The following is a 17,759-nucleotide window of genomic DNA, read 5'->3' on the forward strand; positions in this document are numbered from 1 at the left end:
ATTCTGGAAATAAAACAACTTTCCCCCTTGGATATACTAAGATCTAAAAAATTCAGAGTATGGTAGTCTATATTATAAGTGAAATCAAGGAAGTCTGTAGTGTTTTTTATGTAACTTAAGAATTCCTGAAATCTCTGCTCTGTATCGATCCAAAGAATACAGATATCGTCTAAAAAACATTTGTATAGAGACCAACTGCCTCTGAACACACTATTCAAAATATAATAATTTTCCCACCAAGAGAGACCAATATTGGCATATAGGGGAGCACACCCTGCTCCCATTGCCATCCCTTTTTCTGTTTGTAAAACTCCCCCTCAAAATACATGAAATTATTATCTAAAATTAATTCCATGAAAAGGAGAATGTTGTTGAAGTCCGTAGATGGGAAGTCGCCAAAATTCAACATATATTCCTCTAACCATTTTAGTCCTATCTCGTGGGGAATACATCCGTGTAGATCCACTATATCTAAAGTTACAAAAATCAAAGGTTCCTTGCATAATTCAGGTTTAAGTAACCTTAGTAGGTCCCATGAATCCTTTAAAACTGTTCCCCCCCCCCAAAGCTAACTTTTTAAGCTTAGTGTCAATATAATGTGACAAAGGAGAAATAATGGAACCTTCAGATGATACCACTAACCTTAGCGGTGGATCAAAGATGTTTTTATGAACTTTGGGAATACCAAAAATGGACGGTACCCTGGGACGTGGATTATACAAAAAATTGTGCAAATCAAAATCTAGAGAGCCTTCCATTAGTAAATCATCCAATAATAAATGGATCTTGGCATTTGCCACATTAACCTCATTCACTGATGAGAGACGATATTTAATTGGATTTTGTAGTTCCTCTTTCATTTTAGCCTCGTATAAAATAGTATCCATAACGACAGTACCTCCCCCTTTATCTGGTTGCATGATTCTAATGGTGCTGTCCCTTTTCAGTTCTTCCAAATAACATTTCTCCCTAGTGGTTAAGTTCGAAATAATTTTGTGATTTTCCACCCCTCTTCTAATGTCCCTCTCAAGAATCATTTCCAAATTCTTTAATTGAGGGTGCAAAGGTGAGTTAAAAGTCCCATATATACAATGAAAAACATAGTTATTAATTGGAAAAAATACATGGTTAATAGTACATTACATCTACATCTTCAATCAGCAATATTAGCATCCTAGATTGTAGTATGATATACAGTAGGTGCAATTAGTAAGAGGGGTGTATGGAGGGGCAGAGAAGAAGGACTTATGTAATACATGGGCACAAGCAGTTTTTTAGTAAGTGTGTTTTAAGTGAGATTTTAAAGAGTGTTGTAGAGGAGGCAAAGGTCAGAGCAGAGGGAAGATTGTTCCAGGTTTTAGCTATGGTGTGGGAAAATACAGCTATACATATAAACATATACACTGCATTTAACATAGTTTCACATCTTCTGTGTATCAGTCCTCCTCCATGGATTACTGCTCTACTTCTGCCAGAATTATGAACTGTGAACTTAACTATAGGGACAGAATGGCAATGATAGAAACAAAATGGCCGTAGTTACAATGATGTACTGAATTCTGTTCTTCTTCTTCTTCTTGTCATAATGATTTACTACATATGATATAACAACTGTGGACATCCATTTGCACTGTAAGCACTGTCTATCTATTCAGAACAGTGTAAATGGCTTGCAATGCACATAACGCCACAGTTATGTGCTAGAAATGAGGAAAATACAAACTAATTACACACCTTTCTGATGCCACAAAGGTATACAAGATTTTGTTTAGCACTGCTAAGTGTTAAGACTATGTTTCACAGTACGAGTTAATAGGGGGCAGTGCTAGCCAGCAACAAACAGCTGCAGAAGGAAAACATATTTTAAATAATTTATGCTTGCTGTCTGTTTGGCAGCACTAAATGTTTTAATGGATATCAAAGGTTATGAAAGCCAGTGAACACTTAGTGCACCTACATTTTTTTCCTTTTTCTTCTGTCGCTGTTAGTACCTGGGACAGATAAAGCTCCATGCACAACAAACAGTTATGATCAGGTCTCACTGATCATAATGTTTATTCTGTGTCCTCAGCATGGATGACAAGATTCACCTCTCTTACTTCATTGTCAAGGTGAGTTTCTTTGCATCCATATCTTGATCACATAGTAAGTTGGATGTGATCAGAGTCCCAATCATAGTCCTGTTTATTGTATTGTACAAAATGAACTGTAGTGGTTTCTGATGGTATTATTTTATGAAGGACTGTAGAGATATAGGGCATCAGCAGGTGATGTTGCAAACAGTACCTGTGGGTACATGCAGAGAATAAGCATGGCTTTCAATTCATTAGGCTCAGTGGTAGAATTGTTGCCTACCAGGTAGGAGACCCGGGTTCAATTCCCGGCCAGTGTAGTGTCTTGTTTTACATTCTCACGCACATATCAGAGTGCTGCCATGCATGTCACATTGACTTAGAGAAACCTTTCAAGAATCTCTTCTTATAGACTTCTTAGGGGAGACTTATGCCTGGCCTACAGAGCAACCCAAGACCTAAACCTAATAAACTTACTGCATATCTGTAAATCAAATGGGTCTAGGGCTACCCGTTCCGGGGACTTAAATAGGATTTGCTAGAGGGACAGATTTATCTGCCAGTGACTGCCACAACTTTGGAACAGGCTACCAATTTATGTGAAACAGAGTACCTCTATGACACTGTTCAAAAGGAACCTGGATGAGTGGATGGGGCACCGTAAAGTCTTACTGGGGATAGCACCCACAACTCTCCTAGACAAGGGCAGTCATCACTAAATCCAATCTTGGGTATTGACTAGTACCTCTATGATATTACATTGGGTTGAAACATCTTGGCTTAAAATAACCTCTGGGTCAATACCATAGTAATCTCCTATGATAATAAATGTGAAGACAAATGGAGCATAGTGGAGTATTGTAACAAGTGATATATACTGAATAAAAAGTTTGATAAGGCATAATGGGGACCACAAACCATCCCCTGGAAATGCTGAGCTTACACTGAATTTTGCCCATAATCTATCCCTGTTTTTTTGTAAAAGACATTTAAGTATTTGCCACTTTTGGAGCTGCAGGAATACAGTCTCTAGGTTTGCTACGGTCTACATTTGCCAAATGCTGTTTGTGCATTCCATGCCTTATTTTGTTATCTGTGGAAGGTAGATATGTTGTATGGCACGTTTATCCTCAGTCTGAGTTGTACTACTTTGGAAATTAATACTAAGTTTATTTTAGGACTTATCCAATGTAGTACTGTTGTTCCCAACAGTCATTTGTGTTATCAGTGAGTGCTCACCTTATAGAAGAAAACATATTCCTGAGTCCAGCCTACCTTGCACTTACAATGCTGTAATTTAGTTAATTTTTGGTAGATGTGAATACTGAGTTGCTAAGGTGATGGACTGCTAATCTGTTGTCTTCTACCTGCATCAGTTTGAATTCCCATTCACTGATGTATGGTGTTTTTAACAGATGCTTGGTTTAGGAACAACACTGCTTCATCAGTAGGACATTATATGTCACTGGTAGGTGCCTTTGCTTCATTCTCATTGTCTTTCGTGTGACCTTTGGTTACAACATCTGTATTTGCCCTTTCAGTGGTATGTATTTTACTCGGTACTTTACTGTCTTGTGCACTCACTTCCGTAAGTCTCATGTGGTGTATGTGCTTATATGGAGGTCCATGCCACATACTAAAGACCATGCCATCTGCTGCAGAGATATCAGCAGGAGCCTTCTGCTCTGTGCTTTTTTAGTAGTATGCCTGTCACTAGTCTTGTATCTTTAATTTGCTGGCCTTAAGGGTTTACATTAGGCTCTGTAAATACTGTCATCCTGTCTTGAACATTCTAATTCAGTAAATGCTCTGCATGCAAATGTAATTCCGAAATATACCGTTGTAGCCCAACTCCCCTTGTACTGGCCACAAATGCAGGTGTTTTATCAGTTAACACTGCTGAACAGTTGGATGTTTTTCCATGCACAAGCTGATATGGGCTGTTGGAATATACAGTATGCATAGAGTTATACACATAACAGCCTAGTCTAAGGCAGTTTTTGTTAAAGAATTCTGGGCGAAGTGAAAAATGGGGGATATTTCTATAAGCATTTGGCTATGTCTCTCTAACAGTTCACTGTATACAAATCTTGCCTTAGTTTCATTGTTGAAATTCTTCATTGTTGAATAATCATCCTCCATTGTTCATAAACAATCCTTTGTGGCGTACCTGTAACTGGTCCATGCTAAAGACACTTCCCCTAGATGAGAGTGTGGGTTACTTCAACGACACATTTCTAAAAATACTGGACTCCCATGCACCAAACCGCCTTATAAGATCAAAGATTCGCATAGCACCATGGCTAACTAAGGAAACAAAATCAAAAATTAAGCTTAGAGACCAAGCATGGGAAAAGTGTCGATCCACGAAAGCGCCCATAGATCGCATTAAATTTCAGCAGCTAAGAAATTCTACAAAGTCAGATATTACCCAAGATAAAAAGAACTATTACTGTCACCTCCAGAACAAACATCAGAATAACCCAAAAAAGTTTTGGGCAGGTTTTAACAACCTCCTTCACTCTGGGAAACCTTCTACTCCTACCCCCGCTAAACTTACTGGTAAAGATCCAGAAGAAATAGCTAATATGTTTAACTAATTTTTTACTGAGACCATCCAGTCCCTAGCCTGCAAGTTACCATCCTCTACATCTTCCACAACTAATCCTACCCCCTCCATAACCAATGCTATTGGTAAATCTCCACTTGCCTTTAACCTTCATCCAATATCCACCTCCTACATTAGCTTCCTACTGAAGAAACTTAAACCATCCAGCTTATCGGCCGATCGACTCCCAGCTGAATACTTACAAATAGCATCAGATGTTATAGCCTACCCTATCTCCATCCTGATTAATAGAAGCATAACAGAGTCTAAAATCCCCTCTCTGTGGAAAATATCATATGTCATCCGACTTCACAAGGGTGGCTCCTCCACGGAAATATCAAACTTCAGACCTATAGCAATAATGTCCCCAATAGCAAAAATAATGGAAAGGTGTGTTCACAAGCAACTCCTGCACTATCTTACTCTAAATAATCTTTTGTCCAACACCCAACATGGCTTTCGCCCCCATCACAGTACAACTACTGCCCTCCTTTCCTTTGTTGACTCAGTCAACTGCAACCGTAATAACAAACTAATTACCTCTGCTCTCTTTCTGGACCTGTCAAAAGCCTTTGACATGGTTAATCACCAACTACTGCTCCACACCCTTGAAACCCTTCACCTTGACTACTCAGCCCTACGCTGGTTTGATGCTTACCTTTCTGGTAGACAACAAGCAGTCCAGTGGCAAAGCAAGCTATCTCATTTACTACCTAACACCATAGGAGTTCCCCAAGGCTCTATACTTGGTCCCCTTCTTTTTTCTGTATTCATAAACAATCTCTATTCAGTCATCCCGAAAGCAACCTGCATTCAATATGCAGACGACTCCACACTGATCTGCTCCGATACCTCCCTCCATAATCTCCAAGTAGTTACCCAAAACTGCTTTGCTGCAGTTGAAACATGGTTCATAGAGAGGAAACTTATCTTGAATCCAACAAAAACCAAGTTACTACTAATTTTCCCCACCTCAGCCACTTCCTTAGGACAACACCCTCCACTTACTAATAATATGACCTTCCATGTTCAGTCCACTAATGGTACCATCATAGAGCCTGTCACAAATGCCAAACTACTAGGAGTCACTATTGATCACAAGCTCAAATTTGATATGCACATCAGTCAAACTATAAAAACTGTAAACAAGAAACTAGGTTCCATGTATAGAATTAAAAACTTTCTAACTCCCAATACCAAACTAACCATTGCACGTACACACCTTCTCTCCACCCTACTGTATGCCTCCCCAGTATTCTCCTTCCTCAATAAAACTGAGCTCAATAAACTCTCTATGACTTATAACCATATTGCCAAATTCGTAACAGGAGAACCGTACCATACTCATCACTGCCTAAACCTAAAAAAACTCGCCTGGTTAGAACTCCCCAATCTTCTTAAACTTAACCAACTTACTGAAGCATTTAAAATAATCAAGGAACCACACAAAACCCCCTCAATGAACAAACTTTTAACCCCCTATTCTAATCTCAGCTGCCTTCGATCCTCTATTAGTGTACTGGTACAAACTATAAAATCTAATAACTTAGGTGGAGATGCTCTTTATGCTAATTCCATTGGAAAACTATGGAACTCCCTTCCTAATAACCTAAGACTAACTACCTCCCTTAGCCAGTTCAAAAGCAACCTCAAATCTTTCCTAAAAGCTCATTGGCTATGTCCCTGTACCAAACCCGACTAGTCCAAAAAATCCCTTTACCCTTCATGTTATTTCCGATGCCATCTCTCTTCTCTCTTATTCCACTACCGCCCTGCTATACTATGTTATATGATCTCTAGTTCATCGTAACACCCTTCTACTTATTAATCCCTATGAGCATGTTATTAGATAAATCTTTATCCATCTCTCGGAGCCTATAATATAATCTTTAATATTGTCCAGTGAACCTATGTCTTCACTAATCCACATACTACATGAATTACTCAAATTATAGCTAAGTTTTAAATTTATGTCTCTTCTTACTATGTTATCCAGAATTTTTTTTATGTAATGTAAACCTAAGTCTTGTTTTTTATTTATGTGGAGGTTTTTCTCCCTGAACTTTCTTGTAACTGATATGTTTAAGCTTTTGATTACCTTACCATGTAATTATGAAATCATTGAAATGTAACGCAAAGCCTTGTTTTTTTTTACTGTGGAGCTTTTCTCCCCGGGTCTCTGCTGAAAATGGATATGTATCCAGTTGGACTAACCCGGTAAACAAATGTAAAATAAATAAATAAATAAATAAATAAAAAATTGTACCTGATTTTACAAAACATCATTGATTTTGCTTCATATTTTTTGCCCTAATCTTCATAACATTTTTGATTTTCTGGTACGTTACTAAGGATTGTAGTCCACCAGTGACTGATGCCAAACATATTGTTAAAAAAAGCTTGTTGATGCAAGACCTGTTAACGTTTTGAACAAACTATGATAAATAAAAATTGTATCTAGACTTATGTCTTTGTCTAGAATATCTGAGCAAAGATTTAAAAAAATATGTTCAACACTGACCCATGAACATTTAAGAATGCTGGTGTTTGAATACAATAGTAGTTTGCTGATGTTTCCTTTTAACACTATTAATGTAGATTAACAGGTTTTTCTAACCTCTGTGACATCAATTAGCATTGTTTATTTTTTCATAATCTGTTCCCTTCTTTGTAATTTTAGGTTCATAGGTTAAGTAATACATTTAATGCTTAGTGACCTTCAAAAAGCTTGATGTTTGTTGCCCTTTCAGCAACCATGTATTCTTCAAGACCTGTTTTAAAACTGTGAAGGGATTAGCAAAGCTTTAAGGCAGGGAAAGTCTATTCCAAAGAAGAGGGAGGCACTGTGCAATATAGTTGCTGTATTTACTGCTACATTTGGTGAATATTTAAAGTTGATTGCCTTTGCAAACTTATTGGCCCTTCCACTGGTATTGTGCAGACTCAGATTCTAAAAGAGGAGTTTAGACCTCTGATGAATTACTCGTATTAATTTTTCCTAAAGTTTTATAATTTTCTATGTAGTTTATATGGAAAACCATTTTATTCTTGTTTTTTTACCACTTTTAATGTAATATGTGCCATTTTTTACGTTTGATATTAACTTGAGTCTTCCTTCCCTTTAGTGTTTAATCTCAGCACCTTCTTGCAGTCCCTTTCAATGAGGCTCCACATCACTTCAGCATAATCCATTACAAATGTTTTAGGTGCACTTTTGACTAAAAGGAAATAGTGACTTCATTTTTAGTGGTCAGTTTCAGCAGTGACTTTGTTGGTTATGTCTGTTATCTCTGTATTTACACAGACAATGGCCAGAATGTGTATTCCTTGTGGGTGGTCAGAAGTAACTTTTAAGGTATTGTGCAGTATAGTCTTAGGAAATTAAACAAATATATCTTGGTTTGTCAGGCAGGCCAGAGATGTCTTGCAAACCTAGATGACTGCAGGCAGTGATATGAAAACAAATTTGTCTTTAGCATTTTCTAAAACAGTTGAAGGGACAGAGTACTTGAATGGTGGGCACATGCCCATAGAGGTGCAATGAGCATAGTGTTGCTGATTAACATAGTATGTTCTTAAGCATCATATCACATGCCATTCTGCTGTGTCTTGACTTGAAGATGCTATATTGTCACACTGTTTATGTGTTAAAGTAGGTGTTAGTAGAAATGAATAAGCATCAAATGGAACATTCAAGATTATGCTTCAAATGGCCAAAACTGTAGCCAGAAGATGACAAAGAGGCATTTGTCTGAAACAATTAAAACCCCAGACACCCATTTTTACAGGACTACATCTATATATTCCATCTATTTTACATGACCCCTTCTAAAGTTGCCATTACTCAGTGAAAGGGTAAATATTTGTTTTTTGTATAAACATACCAGATATGTTACTATCTACTTTTATCAGTGAATTTGGAGGATTTTGGAACATAGTGATAAAATTAGTGTGTTTCAGCAGAAGGAATGAACCACTTCATTAGACACTTATGAAGCTTTTCTTATAAATAAACACTTGACATATGTATAGTATATTCATTTATGCATTTTATATATAACCTTGTATTACATATGGAGTGTAGCTAGACTAACATTGCATTTCTGAGTTTAACAACAGTGCTGACAAGCAGTTCAGCAGTTCAAATGTACGTACGTCTTATCTGAAAAGATGCATGTGGGGGACTTGTAAGAAGCATTTAACCCCACTCATTTACACACTTACCTAACAGAAATGAAGACATTATTGTGTTTTTCTTGTTTTTAGAACTGAAGAGAAAAACTGTTGCGTGCGACCTTTGCATATAGATTTTCGAAAAGATCTTGGCTGGAAATGGATACATGAACCTAAAGGGTACCAAGCAAACTTTTGCATGGGGCCATGTCCGTACATATGGAGTCCAGATAACCAGCACACCAAGGTAACTGATGATATATAACAGGGATTAAAAGTACAGAGTTTAATACTTTGTGGTCAGGCAATAAAAAAATTGTTTATAAGATTTTATGAACAAAAAATGAGCCATGTTTGCTATATTTTGTTATTCAAACAAGTAATATATCTGGAATAGTTAGGATGCTTGCCATAAGTTGCTTTTGGCTGACTATGCAGTGAAAAGCTACATTATATTAGTATGGCTAAAAAACAATAACTTGTTTAATAGCACCAATGAACTTTATTCACATCTTCCCACCACTGAGTTTGAGGGGTCTATATTAGATCATCGAAATGGCTCATTATCGAATGCCGTAACGTCGAACTGCAAAACCCGAACCCTAACAATATCAAAACCTCAAAACAGCAAATTTTTTTTCTCAGGGAAAAAATTTGCTGTTCCGAGAAACACACACATACCACAAGTACACGAAAAAGCAGCAATCTACACACATACACTTAAAAGCTACATCTAACCCTACACTAAACTGCACATACACTACTATCTATCCATTTACCTTAAACCAGACCCTAACCCTAAGGTCCGTCACTATCGCACACTCACCTCACCCGCGCCCTAACCCTAACTCACTTAACCTGCCCCTAACCCCAAATTCTCACTATCGCACACTCACCTCACCCGCTCCCTAACCCTAACTCACTTAACCCACCCCTATCCCTAACATCCATCATAATCGCACACTTACCTGACCCGCGCCCTAACCCTAACTCATCCAACCTGCGCCCTAACCCAAACGTCCGCACAATCACACACTTACCTTAACCCAACCCATAACTTTCCACTGTATCGCTGAAAACAGCAAAGCTACAACAACGGCCAACCGAATTCTTTCCCTAGGAAAGAATTCAGTTTTGTGCAGCTTTGCTGTTTTCAACATTCGAGATATTGGGTTCGATATTAGATAATTCGAAATTCAGCCGTTTCAATGATCTAATATAGACCCAGTTTGAGGAGCCATATATGTGATTTTGGACAGTTATAATGGGATTGCTGTCAGTTATTTCTTTATTAACCACAATGGCTCACTTAGATGGAAAGACAAATTTTCAATGGAGAAGCTGAGGAGGAAAAATGTGGTGAAGCCCAGAGCTGTGCCTGAAGTGTATTCCTAAAACAGAAGTATATGGCTGTTAGTGACACCAAATAAATTTGAGTTATATCCCACTTTTCATTCTTTAAATAATTGGCTGATTTCTTGTTTTAGTGGGTTTGGGGGACTCTTAGGGATTAGAGTAGTTAAGCACTTCCAGAAGTAAAGAATTCAGAATTTCTAACAGCAGCTAACTGACTCAATTCAGTTCAATTATCCACCACTCATACAATCAGTTAGGTCAGCGAAAAGAACAAGTGTTTGCAAATCAGCTTTGAAACTATAAAGTTTTATGTTTCTGAATAACAACATACTGCTCATTTATTTCTATGCAACTAAATAAGATAAAATTTGAATACTGGCACATTGGAACCATGGCTTATGTCTTATTCTACTTATGCAAGACATATATAGATATGTGGAGTATTAATATAGTGCAGCTGTTGGGATTGGTGTGTCATGTGATTATGTGTACTAAACACACACAACATTTCTAATTAGAAAAAAATGTAGCACAAGCCCATGTCAAGTCAAAGTATGATTTAATAATCCATATGACAAAATTGGTTAACAAACTATAAACTGGTTTCAGTGTCCAATGACACCTTCCTCAGAACTAATAAGCCTCCTTTTTATAGGTCACCCTATGGCATTATTTCATCTGCTGTATACATTTAATCTAGGCAACAAAAACCATCAAAAAATCATAACACAATTAATGAAAACACATCTAGTAATAATTATATAGGATCATAGGAGGTTACTAGGCTATTGGCCCTGAAACCCTTAGAAGCCTAGCCAAGAGTTAAGCCCATGTTTAGAAAAGTCAGCACCCAAAGCCCCTGTCCAGCTGGGACACAGGTGGAACCCAGGGGTGTATTTTCAGTTTCCCATCCAGTTAACTGGGTTGCACTTAAAATGGGTTAATGAGGTACTCTGCTTGACGTGGAGAGGGGGTCTATTCCACAGACGTGGGAGTCTCTGAGACACAAATCTGTCCCGATATTTTTACATAATCAGCCTATTTTCTTGATCACTCAAATCCAAACAGCTATAAAAATAAACTTTTTTTTAATAATGGCCAATATTCTCCATTGAGTTTTTAGAGCTCTTTGTTAAATCTTAACAAAAACAGCCCTCCTAATGTAATAATCCAAAACATTTACTTTTGTGTCATTAAATTTTGCCAACCGGCTTTACTAGATCCCAAGGATTTCATTTTTTTATCTGGTCTTAAAGTGACAAGCTGTTTTGTGTATATAAAACACAGTACAGGCACATTGAGCCATATCAACAACACATGCAGTCTACAAGTGATCAGATTATTAATAATGAAAACCTTTGAGCTGTTTGCAGATGAGAAATGGCCAATTTTTACAATAAGCTTACAAGTATAACAATTTATTTAACAATTGACACATGGAAAAGAGCCTTTCAGTAAATTTGAATGAAACATTTTTTTTGTTGTTGTCGCATTGAGGTCTTGGTGTCATCAATTTTTTTTTATGACTTAACAGTTGTTTAGTGGATCTGCCTCTTGCAAAACCAAATTTGCAGTGAGAGGGTATTACCTCATCCACTTCATTATCTGCCAATAAAAGCTCACAAAATTCTGTGGATGCAGGGTACTGGTCCCCAAGCGGAGTTACTACGTTGTGTGTCTCTTAGTAAACTGGCAATTTTGAGAGGTCAATAATTCACTTCTAGTTTTTCAAGTCAGATTTTATTTTGGTTTTATTAATCATTGCAGGTGCATAACCCTACTTGGCAACCATTTGAAATGTTGGAACCGGTTACAAGTCCCAAAATACCGAGACTGACTTGTCGAAAAATGGACTTACATACACCAAATCTGAGATGGCTATTTCTCTGAATATTCCCTTTTTTCCAAGGTATGGTGATCTCAGAGTTACTATATATAAGTTTGGAGGCTGTGGAGGCACTTGCCCCCCCAAAATAATGACGTTTAAAGGACAACAGCAATGTTCAAGATTCTCAGCTTATTGGCTCTTGGCATTTCAAGTGCCGACATTTTAGTAGGGAGCCCACTATTTTTTAAATTTTGTAACCATTTCTATAGAACACTTATGGTCTTCACTTAACTGAGAGCAAATTCTTTTAAATCTATAACATAGTGATAAGGGGATATCTTTTGCCATGTGTAGCAGGTGGCAACTATTTGCTAAAAGAAGAGAGTTCTTATAAAAACAATTGTGAAACAAAGTAGTGTCTGAAGTTCTGCCAGTTTGTTTGATTACCAAACCATCCAAGAAAGAAACAAACAGAAACTAAAATTCAAAGTAAAATAAATGCCTCTTTTATTTTTATTTAAATAATGAAAACAGTATTCTGAGCTCCTCGAAATGGCACCACATACTTAGAAGACCCAGTAAACATAGCTAATATACTATCAGACAAATTCAGTGCAAACTTTACCCACAGAAACAACTATCTTAATTATACAAATTGTAAACATGTTTACATATCTTAATATAATGAAGGAACATGTACTGATTCTGTCCCCTAAAATCAAAAATATTGTTTCTGGGAGGCCTGATAATTTACCTGGTTGCCTAACAAATAATGCCAAACCTGCCATGTGGAACCCCTCTGTAAAGCGTTTAACCTGACCTTAGCTACAGGATTTCTCCCCAGAGTCAGTGGACTGTAGTAGTAATGCCTCTGCACATAGTTAGCCCTACAATGGACCTAGGAAACTATGATTTGCAAAGCTATGTAATGCATCATACCAGACTTCATAAATTATATCAAAAACCTTATCAGCGTATACCATCCTACCTGACCTTATAAATTATATCAAAACTTATCAGGCTAGATCATCATTCCCGACCTCATAAATTATATCAAAAACCTTATCAGGCTACAACATCATACCTGATCTCATAAATTATATCAAAAACCTTATCGGGCTAGAACATCATACCAGACCTCATAAATTATATTAAAAAACCTTATCAGGCTACATCCATGTCAGTTTGTCCTTGTCAAAGGAGATCCTACCAACATAATTTAGTTAAATTCTTGAAGAAGATCAAACAAAATGTTGTCAGTAATCATTCTGTTCACTAGGTTTATTTGGATTTAGCCCAGACATTTGTCACTATACCCCATACTGTATTGTAAATAAGCTAAATGTCCTGTTGATCCATAGATGGTGAAATGGTTAGCCATCTGTCTGAAAGACAGACTCCACATAGTTAAGGTAGCAGGTGCTCCTACAGAGAGTATGAAAGGAACTAATGGTGAGCCCCAGAGCAGAGAACTCGGAGCTTTCTTTTTGGCATCCACCTTTTTATATCTCCAGACCATGACTAAGGATATTTGGGTACATAAATTTGCAGATGTCTACAAAATGGGCATCATCATCATCAGATATCACTGTGATACCCATTCATTACAGTAGGAACTAACCTTCGTAAACAAGTACTGTACAGAAACAGTGTAAAATTAAATGCAAAAAAATGGAGTATGGTCACATTTGGTAAGGAACTCTGTCACTCAGTTTACATTACAGCTAATACTTCACTCCAAAATGATAATGTAGCCAAGAATTTTGGAACCTACGTTGATATTTCCTTCTCCTTTGACAATCGCGTAGGAGAAGTAGTCAGAAAATCCTTCCATTTAGCATGGCTAATAAGTCAAAAAAAGATATTATCTGTTGTTATGCCACTCATATTAGATCCATAATTTAGTACAGCGCTCACTTCAAGATCTACCGTTTTAGTTATGTTAAGCAGCTAGAAATGTTCCACAGATTCCTAACCAAAAACATTGTTTACCTAAAGTCTCTTTACTATCCCTTTACTGGATTTCTTTAAGATTCTTGCATGGTGATCTGTGCCTTGCATTCCACTCTATTGGGATCCAGTCCTCCTTGATCTACTGTATCATCATAAGCCAAGTAGATCCATTAATACCAGAACTACAGATGTAAATATCTTCTATTACATAAATAACACATAATTGTGAGACAGTTTTAATACCCAGTAACATCTCCACCTCTAGAAACTTCCTCTGCTGTTTAACCTAAGTGAAACCCCAGCAGCCATTAAATTAAACCTGTATGATTAGATGGGAATATATACATTTATTCTGGGACTTATCTGCTTTGCCTTCCTTAAGGGGAGGGGTACTGCAATAGGGTGGGAATTGGCAAGGTATAAATGCCTTGTGACTTAGTTGCCTTGCATTTACTATGATCTCATGAAATGGTAATACATGGGCACAACTGAGGTGCTTGCAGTGAATGCAATGCATGCTGCAGATGGAGATAAAGCTACTAATACTGCTGCTAATGATATATAATGGTACCCTATACACTTATTGAAAAAAAGAGCTGCATGCTAAGACTGTACAGTATATATGCTAATTAGCTGGCCTGAGTTTGACCAAATATCCCAGATTGTCAAGTGTGTATTTGATTTCCGCATCCAGGGGTGAAGATGTATAGCTTGGGGTTCCAAGAGCCCTAGGTCTTCATTAGACTGTTTACAAAGTTTGAATACACAAATGTCAAGCAAAGAAGGAGAGCATGTTGTACATACAGAGAAATGAATTCATGAGCTGATCCTTCTTCCTGCTATTGTAGTTTCCACTATGACTGGATGAAGTTCATCCTGATGATGATCTGAAGCCATAAACTGCATTCTGTGAAAAAATAGCAAACCCCCTCCACTTTTTTAAAGTGTTTTTTGAAGGGGAAAGGCCCCCTACACTCCTGATATGGGGAACAAGTACCCCTGAATTGTTTATATATATCAACTCCATTGTTGCACCAACACAAAGAGGGGGGGGGGTTACCTCCTAAAAGGGCATCACTGCTGGCTCACCTTACAGGCAGTGATTTCCTGGGGAGATGCTTCGATCCTCAGTGGACTGTATTTTGGGCAAATGAAACCATGAAGTCTGTCTTTGTTGACCCATAGGTTACCTGCTGCTGTAATTGTAAGATTGTTGCCCTGCTACTGCTAGTGACCAGTCCATAACAAAATGTCTTCTGTCTGCACTGTGGTGTGCTTTGTCCTTTTTGATAAGTTCATGTTAATGACATATTGTACAGATAAACCTAAGAAACATTTTTGGTTTGCTAACAGAAAGTATCCTATCATTTGCTTTCAACAGGAACCTTAAAATGTCTATTTTATTGTCATACATCTGATTTTCTCATTTTGCTTTTTGAACTGCATTTGTAATCACATTTGTTGGAGGGCATAGAACAGGTTATGTGCGAACCAGTCCAGTTCCTGTTTGTTTTATGTTCCTCTCACAACAGTGAGAAGTTAAAATAAAAATAGTCATTTGTGGACTACATGTGTTGGGTTCATTTTGTTAGGGTCTATGTTATAACATCAAAGTTCAAAAACTTTGAATGTTATAATATCGAACCATTTAGTGTGAAAGCTGAGAATAGCGAAGCCTCGGAACATCAAAATTTTACCTAGGGTAAGATTTCGGTGGTCCGTGACTTCGCTGTTTACAGCAGTGTGGTGCAATGGTTACGGACCAGGTTTAGGGAAGTGAGCGAACGGAGGTTATGGATTGGGTCCAGGTAAATGTTGTGCGATGGTTACGGACCGGGTTAAGGTAAGTGAGCGAACGGACTGGGTTAAGGTGAGTGTGCAGTAGTTAGGGACTTTAGGGTTAGGGTGCAGGTGAGGTGAGTGTGTGGTAGTGTCAAACGTTAGGGTTAGGGGCAGGTTAAATGAGTTAGGGTTAGGGTGCTGGTCAGGTAAATGTGCGATTGTGTGGACATGAGGGTTAGGGTGGGGTAGGTGAGCTAGGGTTAAGGAGCGGATAAAGTGAGTGTGTGATAGTTAGGGACCTTAGGGTTAGGGATGGGTTAACGTAAGTGGGTAGCTAGTGGTGTATGTCTGGTTTAGTGTAGGGTTTTGTGAAGTGTATGTGTGTGGATTATTTATTTTGGTGTGCTTGAGTTGTGTGTATGTTTGTCAGAACAGCAAATTTTTTCCCTGGGAAAAAAAATCGCTATTCTGACTGTTCGGTTTTAAGGTGTTTTGATTAAATGGGATCGATATTATAACATTCAATGTTTTTAAACTTCAATGTTATAATATAGACCCATTTTGTTACTGGTCTTCAGCAGGAAGAGAGATGACCAGTTCACTCATAGGATCATAGCGTCATAGGAAGTTACTAGGCTAATGGCCCTAGGGCCTTTACAAGCCTAGCCAAGTTCTTACCCTTATTTCCATGATCAGCATCTATTGCCCCTGTCCAAGAGAGTCACCCATCCAATCATCCAGATTGCATTTGAAGAGGGACAATGAGGTTCTGTGTTTGACATGAAGTTGGAGTCAGTTTCAAAGGTGTGGTAACCTCTGGGAGATAAATCTGTCCCTTCAGCAGGTTTTATTAATGTCACATACCAGGTTAAGGTCTTTAGAGTGAGTAACTGTGTATTATTTGAATTACACATATGCAGCATTTCCTCCAATAACACAGGGTCATAGATTGACTTGTATGCCTTGTATGCAAGGCAGAGATCACCTCTGTGTAGTCTCTATGAAACAGAATAAAGTTACAGTGATTTCAGAGGAAACTCATAGGACACATGCTGAAGACCTTGAATTTTCCTTCTGAGGAACCTTTGTGGTTTTTCCATCTGCTGCAGCTGCTTAGAAAGGTACATAACAAAAGGAGCATTGTACTCATTTATTGGCCTGATGAGGGATGAGTACAGGGAGGTTATAACTTCTTTTTTTCTGGAGGCAATGCCCTTACTTATGAGATGAGCAATATAGAATGCCCTTCTTGCAACTGTGGAGACTTGGTGGTCAAAGGTAAAGTTGCTGTCAACCTGTGTGCCCAGGTCTCTCACCAGTGAATACGTATTTAAGATGTTGCTGTTCTGTGGTAGTTGGCAGGAACATTGCTTGTACTGAAAGGAATACTAATACATTTTTTTGCATTGAGTTTAAGGCCATGACTTTGGCAACAATCATTTGTTCATGTAAAACCCTCTTGTAGGATGTTGACATAATTTGGAGATTCTGTGACTGAAACTTTGTCAACCACAGACCTTTAATTTTTGCTTGTACTTTGGAGAAATAGATTGCAAACAGTAGAGGTGCTGGGATTGATCCCTGTGGAACACCACTGGTTACAAGTCTGTTGTTGGAGGTGGATTCCCCTATTTTGACTCTAAGAGTTCTATCAGTGAGCCAGTTAATGACCCATCTAATGATATATGGGTTGATGCCTAGTTGGGTGAGTTTGTCAATGATGCATGAGTGAGGGATAGTGTCAAATGCCTTGGCTAAGTCCAGGCAAACTGTATGCACAGATTTCCCCTCGTCCAGGGCCTTATTGACTGTCTTGAAGAAATCCACCAGGTTAAACAGGCAGGATCTCCCTTTGAAAAATCCAAACTGAGTAGGGTCAAGTGTTTGGCTATTACCTATATCTTTATTTATAAGGTCCATGATGATTCGCTCCATGATCTTGCAGATAAGGCTAGTCAGGCTAACAGGTCTATAGTTCCTGGAGTCA

The 17,759-nt window shown here is 38.0% G+C and overlaps 1 protein-coding gene across 1 annotated transcript in view; it reads left to right on the plus strand.

Moving 5' to 3' along the window:
* Positions 1-17,759, plus strand: part of TGFB1 (transforming growth factor beta 1) — a 210,032-nt gene that overhangs the window by 153,250 nt on the left and 39,023 nt on the right. Inside the window, exon 6 of the mRNA XM_044062705.1 lies at positions 8,947-9,100. Coding sequence (XP_043918640.1) covers positions 8,947-9,100 — 154 coding nt within the window. The remainder of the gene's footprint in view (positions 1-8,946; positions 9,101-17,759) is intronic.

This window comes from Protopterus annectens, chromosome 1.part0 (genome assembly GCF_019279795.1).
Source record: "Protopterus annectens isolate FY-2018-M chromosome 1.part0, PAN1.0, whole genome shotgun sequence".
NCBI classification, from domain to species: domain Eukaryota; kingdom Metazoa; phylum Chordata; order Ceratodontiformes; family Protopteridae; genus Protopterus; species Protopterus annectens.